The sequence below is a fragment of the Equus caballus genome, chromosome 15 (assembly GCF_041296265.1).
Source record: "Equus caballus isolate H_3958 breed thoroughbred chromosome 15, TB-T2T, whole genome shotgun sequence".
Lineage (NCBI taxonomy): Eukaryota > Metazoa > Chordata > Mammalia > Perissodactyla > Equidae > Equus > Equus caballus.
In genome coordinates this window covers 27497132-27516343 of record NC_091698.1, presented here as the reverse complement: position 1 = coordinate 27516343, position 19212 = coordinate 27497132, and the positions used below count along the sequence as shown (strand labels likewise).

At 52.4% G+C, this 19212-nt stretch overlaps 1 protein-coding gene across 3 annotated transcripts; it reads right to left on the bottom strand.

Moving 5' to 3' along the window:
* Positions 1-6278: 6278 nt before the first annotated feature.
* On the bottom strand, positions 6279-18070 carry NEURL3 (neuralized E3 ubiquitin protein ligase 3). 3 transcript variants are annotated; one of them, XM_070236135.1, is made up of 6 exons: positions 16484-16679; positions 15427-15729; positions 14210-14451; positions 8868-9353; positions 7873-7944; positions 6279-7241 (listed from the first exon to the last, which is right to left on the bottom strand). In XM_070236135.1, the coding sequence occupies exons 3-6, from the start codon at positions 14235-14237 to the stop codon at positions 7051-7053; spliced, it is 777 nt and encodes a 258-aa protein (XP_070092236.1). In that variant the 5' UTR covers positions 14238-14451; positions 15427-15729; positions 16484-16679; the 3' UTR covers positions 6279-7050. The 3 variants fall into 3 exon arrangements, with proteins under 3 accessions (XP_070092236.1, XP_070092234.1, XP_070092235.1); XM_070236133.1 differs by having other exon boundaries at positions 14210-14524; positions 15427-18070; XM_070236134.1 differs by having other exon boundaries at positions 14210-14468; positions 15427-17754.
* Positions 18071-19212: the final 1142 nt, after the last annotated feature.

The following is a 19212-nucleotide window of genomic DNA, read 5'->3' as shown; positions in this document are numbered from 1 at the left end:
TTCCAGGATTCCTTCTTTTATCATTGATTTTCTGTTTGGAGACCCTCCTTTCTCTGCTCCTTTAGGCCTGCGTTGACAAATTCTCTTAGTTTTCCTTCATCTGTGAAGATCTTTATGTCTTCTTCATTCTCGAAAGATCAGTTCTCTGGACATAGAATTCTTTTTTTTTTTTTAAGATTGGCACCTGGATTAACAATGGTTGCCAATCTTTTTCCTTTATTCTTTTTTTTTTTTAAGGATTGGCACCTGGGCTAACAACTGCTGCCAACCTTTTTTTTTTTTCTTTTTCTGCTTTATTTCCTCAAACCCCCGCCCTGTACACAGTTGTATATCTTACTTGCAGGTCCTTCTAGTTGTGGGATGTGGGACGCCACCTCAACGTGGCCTGATGAGCAGTGCCATGTCCGCACCCAGGATCCGAACCCTGGGCTGCCGCAGCGGAGCACGCGAACTTAACTACTCGGCCACGCAGCCGGCCCCCAGAATTCTGAATTGATAGTTCTTTTGTTCCCCTGTCCTTGAAAAGTGTTGTGACACTTCCTTCTGGCCTCCATGGTTTCTGATGAGAAATCAGCTGTCATCTGATTGCTTTTTCCCTAAAGGTAAGGTGCTGTTTTTCTGCGGTAACTTTCAAGATGTTTTGTCTTTAGTTTTTAGAAGTTTGATTATGATGTGTCTTGGCCTGGGTTTCTTTGCGTCTATCCTGTTTGGGGTTTGCTCAGCTTCTTGAATCTACAGATTTATGTCTTTTTGCCAAATTTGGAGAATTTTCAGCCATTAGTTCTTCAAAATCATCTTCAAGACTGCCCCCTCCTCTCCTCCTGGGATTCTGATGACATGGATGCTAGATCTTTACAGTTCCACACGTCCCCGAGGTTCTGCTCACTTTTCCTCAGTCTCTTTTTGAATCTGTTGCTCATACTGGGCAGTTTCTATTGTTTCATCTTCAAGTTGACTGAGTTTTTCGTTTCAGAATTTATATATTCTGTTTGTAGTCTTCTACTTCCTGTTTGTATGTTCTTCAACATAACAATTAAAACTCATCTTTTCCTCATTTTTATTGTTAATAATCACCTCTTCCTAATGAGAAAAGAACCTTAGCATGGTCTTCTTCACTCCACTCCACCCACCTTGGTATCATCTGTAGTTTTCATTCTAGATTGTTATTAATTTTTTTTTACAATTAACATTTATTTATCCTCAACTTTTTTGCTTTCATTGATCACCATTGCATTAATTTTTCTTTTTCTTCTTAATGAAGCAGTTCCTCTAATAATTCTTTGGTAACGTATCTGTGAACGGGAAACCATCTTTTTATATATGAAAATTTCATTTTCCTCGTGTGTTTGAATGAGAGAGAAGCTGCCCAGGGCCAGCCCTGTGGCCGAGCGGTTATATTCGCATGCTCCACTTTGGTGGCCCAGGGTTTGGCCGGTTTGGATCCTGGGTGAGGACATGGCACCAATCACCAGGCCATGTTGAGGTGGTGTCCCACATGCCACAGCTAGAAGGACCCACAACTAAAATATACAACTATATACTGGGGGGATTGGGGGAGGAAAAGCAAAAAAAAAAAAGAGAGAGAGAGAGCAGCTGCCTGTAGAATTTCGTATTTCAAAATTATTCCCTCATCAAAATGGAGGCTTAAGATCTGTGCATTTTACTGCATGTAAATTATCCCTCAATAAAATAAAAAATCCCTCTGATTTTTGACGATATTATTCCATTTTCTTTCAGCATCCAGTGTTGTTGAGGAAAAGTCTGCTGTTAATGTGATTCACACTCTTTTGTGTGAGATCTATTTTTTTCTGCTTGGGTCTGCTCTTTATCCCCAGTGCTCTGAAATTTCATCAGTACATGTCAAGATGAAGGTCTTTTTTCATGTATTCTGCACGGTAACTGATGGGCTTTTTCAATCTGGAGAGTCAGGTCTGTCTTCCACATAAAATTTTCTCTATTCTTTCTTTGAGTATTCTCTTTCTTCCATTTTCTCTATTTTCTCCTGGAATTTTGATATTTGGACTCCTGTATCTATTCTCACCTCTTTCAAACATTTCATCTCTTTGTAATTTTACAGTGCATTCTGTTTGATTCCAGATCTTGAATTCATTTCTCAGCTTAATCTTTCTGCTACTCAGACCACCTAATGAGTTTTTATTTTAATGATTAAGTTTTTAATTTCCAAGGTATCTAGATTTTTTGATGCAATATCCTTTTGCATCTAAGTATATTTATTCTAAAGCCATGTCTGTCTGCTCTATTAACTCCATTTTTTTCAGGTATGAACTCCTCCTTCTGTTGAGTTGGGTACATTTTCCTCCAGGATATTAGCTTTCCTCAAATACCTGGCCTTTCTTGGGTATGAGCTTCCCTTGAAACTGAGATTCCTTGTTAGCTTGAGGGGCTTGCTTGCAAGGAGTAGGATATACAGCTTGGGTTGCACTGCACCTGGCTAAAGTGATAGTGAGAAATGGATGGGACGTGCTACTGGGCAGGACGGCTCAGCAGTTAGCCTTCTAGATATAGAGGCTTCTATTCCCCTAGGGAGCTGTCAGTGTCTGGGGCTTTACCTTGCCCCTCTGACCCAGACATCCACCCCCGCTGCTCCTGTCCATGGGCAGACATCTCTGTGTCTCACTCCCAGCCCGAGATGAACATTCTTGCCTGTCCATTCTGTGATGCCCTAACCATTCATGGCCAGTCAAGCATGGGCCACCTCCTGCTCCCAGGTCACCAGTTCTGGGTTTGCAGTACCCCTGGAGCTGCTACCACGGCTTGCAGGAGCCCTCTCCTCTGTGGAACTTTGGGCCGTGGTTTCCATCTTCAGTCTGATCTTATCTGTTTTTCATCTTTAATTATGGTTATTGTTTCACTTGGTGTTCCCTATATTGTTTTCAAGTTAGGATATGAATTTACATAGATCTTCTATGAACAATTTGTAAAGACTAGGAGTAAAAAGAAACAACTGCACGTGCTCCGTTTGCTATCTTGAACTGGAAGTTGAAAAGCTCTTTGTATAGACTATTTTAACACTTATTGTTTTGTAGTATAACTATTTATTCCCTGGTGTGGATATGGGACACAGATAAGGCTGTGCTCATACGAGAATATCTTCTAGTGCCTGGTGCTTCATATTTTTTGAAATTAATTTGATGAATGAACGAAGAAATGGCTGAGTGAGTGTGGTTACAATGAAGATTTCAATTCTTGTCCCATCATTTATAAGATCATTCCTCCTCTCTGGGCCTCAGTTTTCCTATCTATAAAGTTAGAGGAGAGGCTAGAGATCAATCCTTTCATTTTAATCTGAAGGAATTCCTTTAGTATTTCTTGTAGGCCAGGTCTGCTAGCAATGACCTGTTTCCATTTACGTGGGAATGTATCAATTTCTTCTTCAGTTTTGAAGGATACTTTTGCTAGATAAAGAATTCTTGGTTGACAGTCTTTTATCTTTCGGCACTTTCAATATATCATCCCACTACTCTCTGGCCTCTATAATTTCTGATGAGAAGCCAGCTGTTACTAAGGATCCTTTATATGTAATGATTTTTTGCTTGTTGCCATTGAGATTCTTAGTATTTGGTTTTTGACAGTTTAGCTGTGACATGTCTCAGTGTGGATTTCTTTGAGTTTATCCTTCTCAGAGTTTGTGGATCTTCTTGGATGTGTAGATTAATATTTTTCCTCAGATTTAGAAACTCTTTGGACTTTACTTCCATAAATGTTTTTTTCTTCCCCTTTCTCTCTCTCTCTTCTCCTTCTGGTATTCCCAGTATGTGTCTGTTGGAGCAATTGATGATGTCCCACAAGTCTCTAAGGCTTTGTTCATTTTTGCCCCCTATTCCTCAGACTAGATAATCTCAACTAGTTTATTTTCAAGTTCACTGATCCTTTCTCCTACAGCTCAAATCTGCTGTTGAGCCCCTCTAGTAAATTTTTCATTTCAAGTGTTGTGCTTTTCAACTCCAGAATTTCTATTTGGTAATTTTTATAATTTCTCTCTCTCTTTTGATATTCTCTATTTGGTGAAACATCATGACATGCTTTCCTTTAACTATTTAGACACAGTTCCCTTTAGTACTTTGAGCATATTTATACCAGCTGATTTAGAGTCTTTGTCTAGTAAGTCCAACATCTGGCCTCGCTCAGGGACACTTTCTAGTGACTGTTTTTTCCTGCGCATGGGTCATACTTTCCTGTTTCTTTGCAGGTCTCATAATTTTTTTGAAAATTGTATTTTTTAGATAATATAATGTGGCAACTCTGAATATCAGGCACACATGCCCCCAAGGTTTATTGTTACTGCTGTTTGTTTAGTGACTTTCCTAGACTAATTCTGTAAAGTCTACATTCCATGTAGTGTGCAACCACTGATGTCTCTGTTCAGTTAGCTCAATGATCAGCTAACAATTGGACAGAGATTTCCTTAAATGCCTTGAGCTAGAAAATCTTCCACCCTTTGCCAAGGAGCTCCCTGTGGGTTGAGGCATGACTTGAACGCTCAGGCAGCTTACAGCTCTGTCTCAGCCTTCAATTCCACTTGCACAGGCCTCAAGGTCAGTCAGAAGTGAGAACTGGGGCCCTCCCAGGTCTTTCTTGACCATGCACACAGTCTTTTAGATCCCCAGGAATATGCCAGAGCTTTCCAAAGTCCTCTGTGAACATCTCATTTCTCAAATCTTCCTTTCAAATTTCTGGCCAGGGGTTTGTTTGCCTCAACTGATATCAGTCTTAAACAGCTGCAATGTTAAACAATTGAAGCTGATTAAGGTTGATAAATGCCCCGGGATTTTCCCATGGACAGAGTCCTGAGTAGGATGAATAATGCCTTGGGGTCAGGGGTTTTCCCATGAAGAGAGCTCCAAGTCGGGTTAAATAATGACAACACTCTGTAAATAAAGCTTTTCCACAAACTACAGCACAAGTCAAATAGTGACAATGCTCTGGTGATAGAGCTTTCTAAGGAGCTCCCAACCCAATCCATCCCCTCCAGTGGCTGCAAGCCTGCTGGTTTTCAAGGCTACTGTGCAGCTGGGGTTAGAGGGCTGGGAGTAGGCCAAATTACAACATGGAAAATCCCCAAAGTTGAGTAGTTTCTCTCGCATAAACCCTCTTCAGATTGTTGCTGGCCTTTGGTTAATTTCCAGAGTTCTGCGAAAGCTGATTTTTATAATGTTGCCAATATTTTTGTTGTTTTGATGGAGGAATGGATGTACAGAAGTCCTTATCCACATTCCAGAAGTCCCACCTCTGGTTAGAGATCATTTCTAAGATCAGGCTTGCCCGAGTGTTAACTAAGACGGAGGTAATCACTGGAAATAGGATTAAAGTACTGCCTTCACCCTGGAGGGATCGTTTAAAGAAAAAAAAAAAAGGCACAAAGGATGAAAAACCTTGTTTTAGGATCCATAGGAATTATTCCAAAATATTGGGGTGATGTGGGGGCCCTTTGTAAAAGCCAGTGGGCTGCCAGGACTCGCCCCGGGCCCGTCACCTAGCCCAGTGTACTCTTGGCTGCTTCCCCTGAGAGATGCCTTTTCCAGGGGAAGGGAGCTGCCATATTTTGAGTACTTCCTCTACCTACATGTTTCATACGCATTATCCTTACAGCTTACCAGCCAAGAGTATTACATTATTTCCACTTTACAGATGAAGAAACTGAGCTCACAGAAGTCAAGTCACATGCCCAAGGTTAGAACACTCATGGGTGGTGGAGAAGAGATCCCACTTGAGTGAGAGCTACTCCAGTGTCATCAAACTTAATGTCCGGACCCTCTGGCTGGCTATGGTGAGGGCAGGAAGACAGTTTGTGGAGGTGTCCATCATTACAAATTTGAGAACAATAGGCTGGAACTGCCCCCTTTTAGCCCTCTCCCTCTGGAGCTGCCTCCCCACGAGTCAAGGACCAGGGAACAACAGCAAAGGAATAGGTATGGCTTGCCCCTGCTGCAAACACCTGCTGAGGTGGGCTCCTGGGTCAACTCCTCTCTTCAATCAGGAGCCAGAGCCTCTAGGCAGTCCCCCCAAATCAAGGGTGGCAAGGGCAAAGCCTGGCTGTGACTTAAGGGCTGGGAGTGCAGGACTATCTCCTTCACGTGCTCAGCAGAATTCAGTCCACGGGCCTGAGCGCCCAGAGCCCACTCAGTCCACTGCGAGCCCAGGGTGTGTCTGTGGAGGACAAGAGAGCATGCCCCGAAATGCCCCGGCATCCTGACCAGCCCACGGCTCCACCCACTCCCACTGAAGGCAACAAAGGGGACACGGTCATTACAAAAACATTCATAAAAAACAAACTTTATTTCTACATCTCAGAAATTGGCAAGGAAATAAGCACAGTGAAAACAGCGCACTGCAACATGTTGAATCATCTTCAGATGCATGATCTCATTGGGACCTCACAGTCACCCTGCAACGTAGGCAGGGTGGGTGACTACTGACCCACTTTATGGAGGGCTTGTCAGAGGTGACCCAGATTCTACATGGGACCATAAACATTCTACCCAGATGCTCCCCTGCATCTGGGCCAGGCTCTTCATTCCCCAGGGTGGGTGGGGCTTCCCCAGACACACACAGATACCTTCACTTCCTCTGCGATACAGTCAGGGATCAGGCTGCCGGCTCTCTGAATAAAGGACCTTCTCACTGACACGTGTGGGTTCTTGAGAATCCCGGGACTTACATGTGCCAGGGATTGCTAAATCTATGACATCCGTACCAGGCAGCCAGCCAAGGGCTCTGGGCACAAATGAACGCGAAGCTAAGCTGACGGATCAGAAGTCCGCTGGCCCATGGCGGAGCCAGTTCCACAGCCAGGCACCCCATCAGGGAGACAGTCCCCGTGTGGACAGAAAGAGGGGCTCCACCTTGCTCCACTGGCCCCCGTCTGTTGTCGGAGGGGAAGAGCCATGGCTCCCCGGCCTCCCGCTCTGCACGCCTGTTGCTGACCAGCCTTTCTGACTCTTCTCCATGAAGAGGTGGGCCGCCTCGTCCCTCCGCAGGGGCCGGGCTCAGAGGTAGGCGTCATCTGCCTCGGGCTCCAGGAGGTCTTCTTCAGTTCTCAGAGCAGGAGCCCCACACCAGGGGGGCCACTGCCTCCATCTCCCAGCGACACACTGGGCACTTGGCCGTGTCGCTGAAGACCCGCCAGGCACAGTCGCTGCAGAAGTGTGTGTGGCCGCAGGGGATGAGGCAGGTGTTGGCCGCATGCTGGAAGCAGATGGTGCACTCCTCTCCTGCCGCGGCTGGGAAAGGGGACAACATAGGTTGGGGGTACTTGGGGGCAAGGGGGGCAGCCTACTCACGATAGAACCACAGGACAGACACCTACGCAGTCATATTTTGAAAACTTTCATCTCGTGAGAAAATGCTCACAATGTAATCAACCGAAAAAAATTAGGAAGAAAACCATAATGTACATACATATATATTATAAAATCTCGATTTAGGAAAAAGGAAACCAAACAGAAACAATTCCCCACATATATATATACGACCACAAAGCACTGGGAGGGAGTCCACCCAAGAGGTAACGGGTGGCTTTTTTTACTTCCTTCTTTATCCTTTAATATTTATTTCTGTTTGACAAAGTTTTTACTATGAACATGGATTGCTTTTTTAAAGCGGGGACAAAATAACATTATCTATTCATGAATGTGCTCTTGTAACTTGTAAAGTCAGCCAGTGTTCTAGAAAGCAGAGCTGTTAAATTGCTTTTAGGTTTGCAGGAGGCAGAGCAAATCTTTTGGTCTAAAGTCTGTGGGAGACTTGACCGACTTGGAAAGACCTGACTGAGCTGCTAGGTGGGGCCCCGGCCTCGCCCAGCTCCCCTGGTGCTGCAGCCCCGGGAGTGCCTGGTGCCAGAAAGCCACTTACCTTCAGGCTCAGACAGAGTCTCCTCCCTGGGGACCCACGGCGTGGCAGGCGGGAGGGCGCTGGCTGTGGGATCTGAGGCAGAGAGGGACACTAAGAGCCCAAGGAAAGCAAGCAGGCACCTGTCCCTCTTCTTTCTTTCCTGGGTGGCTGTGCTGGAGCTCCCAGCGGATCTTACAGTGCTGTCCTGGCCGTCCCCTCCCCAGGTTAACCCCCCAGCGAGATTCTTTCCCTAGACCACCCTTCCTTTAGACATCTCCTCTTCGCCCCACTCTGCAGCCTGATCGGAGACCCAGGTTCCCAACCCCGGATGTGCATAAACCCCCTCCCCCCATTCCCGGCAGGAAAACAGTGGCTTGGGCCCCACTTCAGAACACCAAATCAGGTGTTCCAGGGGTGAGGCTCCAGCACCTGTGACAAGCGACTTTAGAAACATACGCGGGGGCGTGGGGGTGGACTGCTTGTGCGGGCCCATGGACCACTAGCGCGGGAATGCCAATATTTCTTCTGATGGGTGTTCCTGTATCTATCCACTCGCTCGCTGGAAATCTGCTCTCCTTCCAGGTGGCTAGATGGATGGTTCCTCTTCCCCCACCCACTGCCTGACTGTCTCACCCTCCCCCACAGGCAGTCTTCCCGTTCACCTCTAACCCTCATACTTATGATCCCTCTGCTTGTCACCCTTGATTTCAGTGAACTCCTACTTAGACCGCAAAGCCCAGCTCAAAATTTCTCCCTCTGTGAAATGTGATCAGCCCTTAATAGATGTTTGGGGTGCTAGTCCTATCTTTTTATCATTCGTTAGGGACACAGATGCCCTCTCTTTGAGTCTTGTCCATCTGGAGTCCCCAGCGCCCAGTCTCATAAATGACAGTGGGCAAAAGCTGATGGAAAACCTGACTGAATATAAGCGAACGAATGGTTCTCCCGGTGGCTCAGGATAGGGGCGGAGCACCCCCTCCCCCCGGGGCGGGTCCGGTACTGGCGGGTGGCCTCACCCAGCAGCTGGATGGTCTTGGTGGTCCCGTACACGTCCATCACGGCCCAGAGCGGGGCGCCCAGGAGCACGCCGGTGCGCAGCAGGAACCAGGGGCCCGCGTTGACGGCCGCGAAGAGCCGGCCGTGGCGGCTCACCCAGAAGCGGACCACGTCCCCCGCGAGCGCGCAGCCCTCGGGCAGCACGGCGGCCCACGTGGAGCTCTGCTCCTCCAGGTCCGGGCACACGAAGGGCGGCAGGCTGGCCGCGGGCACGCGCGCGGGGTCCAGGCGCGTGAAGCCCACGCGGAGGCCGCCGTGCCAGCGGTCCTCGTGCTCCAGCACGCGCAGCACCACGCGCTCGCCGGGCCGCACGGGCCGCTGGCTGAACACGATGCCGTCGCAGAAGGTGGCGCACCGGCGCGCGACGCTCCCCTCGGCGTCCAGGCGCACCTGCGCGCCCTTGGCCTTGGCGTGGAAGCGCAGGGCCTTGCAGGGTGCCGCGGCATCTGTGGGGGCGGTGGGGGGCGGTGTCAGGGTGGGGCTGGGCGGTGGCCGACCGACTGCAGCCCCTCCCCACCGCCACTGCCCACGCCCACCCCGCTGGTGGCCCCATGCCCCTCCCCCCACCCTCCTTCCCAGTCCCCTCGCCTCAGAACCAGGTGAGGAGCCGGCTTTGCCTGTCCTGGATCTGAGTTCCCGCCACGAGCCTCCCCAAGCCTCAGTTCCCTTCCCCTGGGGATCCGATAAAAATGAAAGGAACTGGTGCCTGCGCTGGCTCTCAATACCCGGTAACAGTTACTATTGTCGTTAAACAGAGCAGATTTTGGAACAGTAGATGTAATATGATCCTGGTTTTGTTGGACACCGTATGTTTATGTTTCCTGTATACATATGTGTCCTTTCGGTATCTAGAAACAAGCTGAAGGGAGATGATGGGCTGGCATGCTCCTGGTGGGCAGCTCTGGCAGATGGTCCCGGTGTTGGTGCTGTGTTTTCCTGTCTGCTTGTCTGACTTTGTTATTTCCCACAGAGAACCTGTCACTTGTGAAGACCATGGCCCCAGTGAGGGTGACTTCCTTGTCCTGGGACAGAAAGGAGCCTGGCAGCTCCCCACAGGGTTGGGGGCCCAGGCTGGAGGTGGGGGGTCCAAGGTCAGCCCTGATGTGGATCAAGGCTACCCCAGGTAGAGAAGCCCAAGGTGACCTGGCCAGATGCTGATCTATGTGATCCAATGGATTTTATGGTGTGGATTAGGGCTGCCCCAGAGAGAGAAGCCCAGGGCATCCTGGCCTAAATGCCAATCTATATGACCCAATACATATCTAAAGTTATATGACCACACAATAACCAGACCCCATCTTCACTGATACCATTTAATGACTTTTTACATCATCTTTCCTTTGTCTAGTAAAAATAAGTCACATACCCATGCCTTATAAATTTACCCCTAACCCTCAACACATTGCAGCCCCTCACTGCCCGTGGGTCCTGTCCCCATGCCTGCAGCTCTTACTGCCCAGGGGTCCCGTCCCCATGCTACTCCATGCTATTCTCTGAATAAAGGAGCACTACTGCCAGACCTCGAAAGTCCAAGAAATCTTTCTTTCGACTCCTTGACTCATGGAGCCCACATCAAGCCCTCCAGAAGGGTGAGCTGGGTCCAGCCAAGGTCTGGGCTAGGCTTTAAAATCAGGGGACTTCCTGACTCACTCCACTTGGCAGCCCAGCCGGGCAGGGAAAGTTCCCTCCTGGGCAGCACTTCCTCTCCTGGCCTGGAGGAAGCTGGCCTGGAGGAAGCTGGCGAGCTTCCTGCCCCAGAATTGTTCTTACAACTCCCTGGGCCTTATCTCTCCCCTTCCACCCCTCCTCCCCTCCTCACGCTGCGCTTTCTGGGTGGGAGGAGGGAGGTCGAACGTAAAAAGAGGTGAATTCAGTCAGAACTTGAGCCAGACCCCAGCCCGGAGGAGCAAGGCCCTCCCCTCCCAGATCTACCCAGTTCCCTGGCCCCCTCTCCTCGGATCACTCACATGCCTGCAACATTCCAGCAGTGCACAAGGAGGGGAAGCCCAGTCTGGTCAGGCACAAGGACACCCTTGAGGTCACATTGAACTGGTCCCTGACCTCCACAGGCCAAAGGCCAGCCTCCCATGGTTCTCTCACCCCCGCATTAGGGACAAGTGCTCACCCTGGCTTTTGGGACCTCTAGACCCACCCTCACAGAGCCCTGCTGTCCACGCTCACCCCTCCTTCACCTGAGCCCTTGCCCACGCCACTGCCCCTTCCTGGGATGCCCTCGTGCGTCGCTCCCTTCCTGATGGGTCTGCCCACCACCACTGGTTCCCCAAGGCTAGGCGCAGAAGCAAGGGGGTGTCCCAGAGCAGGTACAGACAGTGACCCGGAGCAGAGTTGAGAGCCCAGACATCAGAAGGACCTGTCCTTGCACCCACTGCTGAGTTGCTGGGGCATCCAGAAGGCTCTGTGAAGGGCAGCCATGTCAGACACCGGATTCTAGTCGGGGCTCTGCTGCTGACCTGGGCAGGTCACTGCTCCTCTGGGTCTTGGTCTCCTTATCTACCATGGGAGTGATATGCCTGGCCAGCCAAGGCCTGGAGTCTCCATGTACTTGCCTGGGGATCCTGAATGTGAGGAGTTAAGTGCCCACCTGGGCAGGATCAGGCTGGGGGTTGGGGAGGTAGGGGTTCCTGGTATAACCAGCCATAACCCACCCTGGGGGGTGGAGGCACCCCCCTCATTTGGCTGGGTCACTCTCCATCCCTGAGGTGGGGCCTGGAGAGAAGGCCTGGAGGGGGCTTGGTATGGGTGGGGGGCAGCATGCAAACCCTCTGCACACCCCAGCACGTCCAGTCCTGCCACCACCCTGCAAGGCAGAGATGATGTCTCCTGATGGTGGGCAAGCAGCTGGCTCTGGGCCCACTGCAAGCAGAGCCAGGGCTGGGGTTCAGACAAGGGTTGCCCCAGCCTCCAGGGAAAGGCGGCCGCCCTTGGGTTGGGGGAATGGAACGTCCATCATGCTCCGCTCCTTGGGCCTAGGCAATAACCAGCAGAGATGAGCTGTCGTGGCTGAGAGCTGGCTCCCCTCCCTCAGGACCCGGTCCGTGAATGGAGTTTCCAGCCCATCCCCTGCGCAGCTGCCCTGGACAGAGGCTGACTCAGGCAGGCCTGGCTCTGGGGGCAGCAGAGGGGTCCGGAGGAGGAGAAGAGCAGGGAACTGGCTGTCTGGAAGACAGTGAGGGAGGAGGAAGAACACCCTGGAATGACCATGGTGGGTGCCGGAGTCCCTGCTGGGCAGGGGGGCCCTGGGGACCCAAGGAGAAGCAGGCCTCATCCTGGACAGGCATTTGACAGTCTGCAAAGCTCGCCTCATCCCTGTCTCAGGAGCTTCCCAGTGGCACATGGGAGATTGTCCTTATGTCACCACGGTTAAAAGAGAGGGGCTGAGAGGACACAATTGGCTGACAGGCCAGGAGACGGCCAGTGGACTTGAGCACCCTTCTCCCAGCCGCACCCCCAGGCTCCACTCTCTACCGCAGCTGCCCCTCAGCAAGCCCCTGAGAGTGGTCCTTGAAAGATGCCCCACCGCCAGGAGGGGAACAAAGGGCTCCTTGGGCATCAGGCTCTGCACACGCACCCTCCTGTATGATCGTGCTGGTTGTTCACTGCAGAAAGCCGAGGCTGAGCAGGGCTGAAACCCCGTCTCGTCCGGCCAGCTGGGCAGAAAGCCTGCAGGACTGGGTGCGTCCGCCCACAGGGGCCCCGTCCTCTACTCTGCACAGGGCCCTGCCGCCTGAGTCTGGAGCGGGCTCACAGTGGTGTGAAAGGTGTTGGCGCCCACCTCCACCTGACCCATCCCTGCCCCAGGGCCTTCAGGGCTCCTCCATCCTTTGACCCAGGCTACCGGGTACACCCCACCCCAGGGTGGGGAATGGGAGAGGTGGGCACAGGCCCAGTGTGACTCTCTGAGTGGGCCTGTCCCCAGCCGGCTGGGCTGGGCTTCAGAGCACCCTCAGCCCATAGGTGGCCATTCTTATTGTCAGGTGCATTTTCAGGCAGAATCCTCAGGCCCCATAAGCAGAGTGACTTGCCCGTGGAAAACCTTCCCCAATTTCTCTGCCTGCCTCCCTTGCTCCCCACTGCTGCAGGGGACCAGATCAAGTGCTGGGCTTGATAAGACGGACTCGCCACTGCTGGCTGCCAAGGAGCTCAGGAAACACATGGCCTTTCGGATGCTCCCGCCTTCACCCCAACACCCACAGGTGGATTCAAATCAGAGTCTCTGCAGCAAGGCTCTTGGAGTCTAAGTGACGGAGGGTCAGCCCCCTGCTCAGCGAGGACCTCCCACATCGTCATCGTCACCATCTTCATCACTACCCTCCAGCCATCAAGCCTTTCTGGGTACCAGGCACCTACTGGGCACTTTACATCCTCTTTTCCCGTCCCCACAATCCCATGGGGAAGCACTCCCAGGGAACTGAGCTTGGGGAGGTTGTGCAAGTTGCTGCCATCTCGCAGCCAGAAGTGGGGGAGCCTGGGCCCACCTCCTCATCCCTGCACTGCTGCACTGCCTCCTTCATGGCACCCTTGCCCGGAATCCAAACACAGTTGCTGGAGCAGCAGCAGCAGCAGTGGCTTGGTCCCCCTCCCCGCCCCCAGGCTCTGGGTGCCACCTGCTGCTAATGTGTGAGCCTTCAGTGCTGCTAGGGGGCCAAGGGCCAAGGCTCCAGGCTCTTTGCCTGGGAGGGAGCAGGGTCCAGAGATGCACAGAGATCTGGTGGTGGAAGCCCAAGTTCTCCATCTCCCGCCCTGCACACTGAGGGAATACTGTGGCCTCGGGTGAGGCTCGCAGAGAACCATCGTGCCTGATGACCTTTTGGTTTGTGCTTCTGGCAGCTCTGTAAGCCAGCAAGGTCGGTTGCATTGGCCCCGGCCTACAGATAAGGAAACTGAGGCCCAAGGGGAAAGTGACTTGCCCAAGATCCACCGCTCGACCTGGCAGAGCTGGGACCCCCGTCTTCCAGCAGGCCCCCTAAATTCTATCCTCTTTCCCACCCCAGCCAGTCTCCTCTCTGCACAACAGGACCGAAGGCAGATGGGTCCTGTGGGTCATCCATCACTGTAGGGATGCTGCACCTGAGTCACCGGCCTCTGCTGGATTCCTGCAGGGACGGGAGGCTTGCTGCCATGGCTCACTACCTGGGGCAGCCTAGCCTGTACCAGAAGCTCTTTCTGAGCAATGCCTACACTGACCATACCTCTGCCTCCTGGAACTTCTACCCCAGCAATGACACAGAGCCCCCCTCTGCTTCTTGCATCCCCAGGGACCAAGCTCAGGGCTCCCTCTTACCGGTCTTGGAGGAGAGCTGGGCCCCCATCAGCCTTGGGTCCTCGGGCACAGGTCTGGAAGGAAGTGTCCACAGAACTCCCCTGGATAGGTTTGCAAAGACTCAGCAGGTCCCCTTGGTATGGGCCAGGTTGCGTCACAGGATTGATGATTAATTAGACGTTGCTGTCACGAGTTATAACATCCAGGGAATTTCCTGATGATTTCTCCTGGCTCGTAGGGGAAGCCTCTCCCGCTGCAGCTAGCTGGCGGAAGAGATGGCCTGGGGAGGATTTCAGGTAGACCTCTCTGACCTCTGACCACCAGCTCTCAACCCGGCTGTGCATTATAATGGTCCAAGGCGTGTTAATGAGGACCTATGCCTGGACCTGCCCCCAGAGACTCTGACGCCAGTGGCCTGCGGTAGGGCCCACATAAATAGTTTTTAAAAGCACTCCAGATGATTCTAATGTGCAGCCAGGGTGGGCAACAGACCCCCGCTTACAGAAGGCACTTAATCAACATTGCCAAAGTGGATTGAGTTGAATTAGCTGCATCCCAGGACCTGTGGAGCTGCCCCAGCTCTGGGTGTCCAGCAGAGACGCTGGCCAGCGGGCCGGTGAGGCAGACAGCACGGGAGTGGTGTGGATTGCTACCCCAGCCCTGCTGGAGCTGGAATTCCACTTTCCAGAATCCACTACAAAATGCAAAAGTCCCACGGCAGGTCACGCCAAAGGCCTGGCTCCCAAAGGCCTGGCTCCCGGTGTTGGCTCTGGCGGAGAAGTCAGAGTTCTGCCCCCTCCATTTCCTGGGGAAGCTGGGCTGGTGGAGGGAACGTGCCTCGCTCTAACCTAGTGCTTCTCACATTGCAACAGGCACATGAATGTCCTGGGGACCCTATTAAAATGCAGCGTGATTCCCAAAGTCTGGGATTCTGCTTTTCTCTCAAGGCACTTTTCTAACAAAGTGGATCCCACTGTAGGTGGCAAGGCCCGAAGTTTGTTTGGAGGCTGGAGAGTACCCTGGCACTCCACATCTGGGCTAAGCCCTTCCCAAGACCACGGGTCAAGGCCGTGATCAGTGACTAATCTGAACTCGGCTGAAGGGATGGATATCCCCCACGCATGCCCCTGGAGGAGCTGGCAGAGTGGTGCTATTGACTGGACTGAGGAGGTTGCGGGGGAGTGGGGGGGCAAGGGAGGATGGAGGTTTGGAGCCTCAGGTTCTGGCTCCCATGTTACCTTGCCCTCCCGGGGCCCTGGTGTCCCCATGCGTAAAACAGGAAGCCAGGATGAGCTGGTCTGCCGGTCCCTTCCAGCCCCAACATGCAGTGACTGGTCTTGACGATGGAGAAGCAACAGCAGCCTGGCCCCAGTTGACGTCAGATGTTGCTGAAACCCTGAATTTTCTCTCTCACACCACGCCTTCTGCCAGGCGCCCTCAGTTTCTCTCTAGAAGCCGTCTTCCAAAGGCCAAAGGCAAACTGGTGAGAAGTCAACAGCAATCTCAGCGAGTCCAAGGTTGATAGTTCCAGCTGGTCCAGCCTGAGGCGAGAGGCCCCACGGTTTACCGTCCTGCTGGCCCAGCCTGAGGGATCCAGGCTCAGGGCATCCCCTTGTCTCTGGAAGGTGCTGGGGCCCAGAGGTCCGTCCTTCTCCCGCCTCCCCTGCCCTGGCTCCACCTGTACTGCTGGCTGCTTTGGGCGGTGCCTAGAGGGCTGGAGCCAAGAGCACCTTGTTGATAAACCACATTCCTATAAAAGAGGTAACTGCAGAATCTTATCAGGGAAATCGGGGCATGAGCCTCAGCCTGTGTGGAAAATTACTGGACAAGCTGCAGACATCAGGCTGCCCGCGACCAGCAGGCTGGGGTGGAGGGTCCCATCTTCAGGACCTCAGCGAGGTGGGCTTCTGAAGACCTGAAATCCTGCCTCCAGCCTGATGTCTAGGAGTCCGGGCTGCCCAGGCGAGACCCCATCACACACTTCCACCTTTATTTATTTAACATCCACTACTGGTCTAAGTCCATGACTGTATTCACTTGCTAATCCTCATAGCAACTTCTCAAAAAGATTCTATTGATTGTACACTAGCCCTCCCTTATCCACAGGGCATATGTTCCAAGACCCCCAGTGCATGCCTGAAACCACAGACAGTACCAAACCCTGTATAGACTATATTTTTTCCTATACATACATACCTACGATAACATTTAATTTATAAATTAGGCACAGAAAGAGATTAACAACAACAGAAATAAAATGGAACAATTATAACAATATACTGTAATAAAATTTACCATAGCTCTTAGCAACTTCAGCATTCGATTCTTTTTCCTTCCTCATTAAATTGAGAACTGTCACCTTTTCACTTAACTGTGCTGACACGAGCAGGAGCTTTATGGATAGCTGCTGACTGGTTGTCTGAGTGTGAGGTGGAGGCCACCCCACGATGGAGACTGCACCCTTCCCTCCCCACCGGGTCACCAGGACAGTAAGGCTGTTGTAAACGTGCCTTCCGAGAAGAGAGGGACGGGCCCTTTGCCACGGCAGCCTCTGGACAGAGATTGAGGCGGCCCCTGCTGGCTGTAGTCAGTACTGCAGGATGCCCTGAGTCCCTGGGATCCCTCAAAGCTAGGAGAGGTGCCCCCAGCGGAGGGGGCGCTCAAAGGGACTGAGACTTCTGAGGCCTCTGCACCTCCTCCCCCCACCCGCAGCTCCCTACAGTCTCTCCCTCCCTCCTCTCCCTGGCAGTCAACAGCTTTCCCCGGGCCCCCTCACTACAAGGGGTTTTCATGCACGGTGTCTCCTAAGGTGCCTCAAGTGCTCTGAGAAGCCGCTGGTCAGCTATTTCAGTCCCTACCAGACAGCTGAGGAAGTTGGGGGCTTGCCCAGGGTTCATGCCAGCCTGCAGCCAAGTAGAAGTGGGAAGCCAGTGGGAACCCAGCCCACTCTGGGGCAGCGCTGAGCGGCCCAGCCCGTTTTGCCTCCTGCCATCGAGGCCCTGGGATTCCTACCGTATTATACTTGCCCTTGCTCAGCTGTTCCTCACTGGGCCGCAATCTCAGAGGGCAGGGGGCTCCCATACTTGGAAACCAGCCCCTAGAACAATCAGGGCCACGCGCACAGTAGGTGGCCAGCAAGGATTTGTCAATGCCAAACAGTACAATGTGGCAGTGTCTTTGAGAATTGCCCCCCTGCCTACCTAATAACCCAACGATTCCACCCCACGGTGAATGCCCAGCAGACCGAGGTGCAGACGTCCACGAATGTTCAGGGTAGTGTTATTCATGACAGCCCCAGACTAGAAAACCCAAATGGCCGCTGTGCTGGACTCTCTGACGCAACGCTGAGACCCCGCTTGAGGGATGAAGGACTTGTTCCCCCAGGGCCTGCAGTGCTGCCCTCAAGTGGTCAGCTGAGGTTTTTGTCGCAATTGCACCGCAGTGCGGCTCTCCCGCCATCCACCTCTCCCGCCGTCCCGTCCTATTTCACAGGTGTTGATCCCGAGGACGCTCCCTCATAAGCCCCATCAGTAATCCCCGTCTCAGGGGCTGCTCCTGGGGAACCCAACGCCAACGTCCATCCACAGGAGAATGGAAAATAAATTGCACGTAGACATGCTGTGGGATACTCATGACAATAAAAACGTACAAATTACTGTTATCCACAACACGCTTAGACCTCAGCGATGTGACGTGGATGTAAGAGAAGATCCAGACTGCGCTCGCCACAGTTTCCATTTATGTGAAGTTCAAAAACGGGCTAATCGAACGCGCGGTGTCAGAAGTCAAGCTAGTGCTCGCCTTCGGGAGTCGATGACTGGGAGGGGGCACAAGGCAGCCAATGCGGTGCTGGAAACGTCCTCCATCTTGCTCAGGTGGTGTGTATACATATGGTGTGTATACGTATGGAAAAATCCACCCAGCAGGACCCTCCAATCGCGCGTCAGTTCCAACTTGATTATATATTGGCTGAATTCCCTTCCAGCCCTAAAATGCTGATTCTGAGCGAGCTGATGAACGATGGAGCATCCACACTCCCCGAGGAAACCAGCGGGCTTGTCTAGCACTGCCACCTGGTGGGGAGAAGTGGAACTGACCGTGGGTCTGCCATCCTGGAGGGAAATGGTCGGGGGCCACAAGGCTCCCACTTACATCCTGGGCAACACCTCTCCTTCCTGCCCACTTGCTTCCTGCCCATGAGCCCCCTAACAACTCTGGGGGTCCACCAAATCCTCTGGGTCAATAGCTGGACTCCCACCCTGGGCCTTGGGGGCCAGAGGGCTGGAGAGGGAGGCCAGGGTATGCCTGCAAAGCAGCCAGCCCCCAGGTAGGCCTGTGCTGTGACTTCCACCCTGACGCCCCATCCAGATGTTCCTGGGCCCTGATTCTGCTCTGTGCCTCCACTGCCCTGAGTCCCCTGGTTCCTGCCCCACCTGCTCCAGAGCACCCTCCACGGTGGGAACGTGGCGGGAGCCTGCCAGAGAGAGGCACTGGGGGATGGAGCCACTGCTGGGCAGATGGGGCTGCTCAGAAGTAGGGGAAGGGGTGCGGAGAGGCATGCCCTCTCCTGTTTTGGTTCCTTTTCCTTCTTCCTGTGCTCCCCTCATCCCACACATATCTATCAGGGGGTCTGTCCTGGGAAGACTGCGGCACCTGCCTGGGTGTCTGTGGGTGTGTGTTCAACAGAAACTTACTGAGTACCTACTGTGTGCCACGCATTGTCCAACTTCTGGGTAACCAGAGATTGAAGAAAACCCAATCCTTGTGCCCCAGTCAATCAAGTATGGCCTGGTACTTAGTAATTAAGGGCGACAGGAGGGCCAAGCTGAGGGCTGGGAAGACCATGGGGGCAGCAGGGGGTCGTTATGCCCAGGGAACAGGTGAAGGTTTTGTGGAGCGATAGATATTAAAACTGATCCATGAAAGATAATTAGGCTTTCAACAGCGAGAAAGCAAAGAAAGGCATTCATTCCAGGGAGAAGGAACCGCCTATGCAAAGGCATGGAAACGTAATTGTGCACAGT

Coding starts and splice junctions, on each gene's coding strand:
- NEURL3 (XM_070236133.1), bottom strand. CDS start 14,237: ATGGGGGCCCAGCTCTCCTCCAAGACCG. Junction 7,945..8,867: donor CAAGACCATCCAGCTGCTGG/GTGAGGCCACCC, acceptor TCTCTGCCTCAG/ATCCCACAGCCAGCGCCCTC. Junction 7,242..7,872: donor GACTCTGTCTGAGCCTGAAG/GTAAGTGGCTTT, acceptor CCCCTTTCCCAG/CCGCGGCAGGAGAGGAGTGC.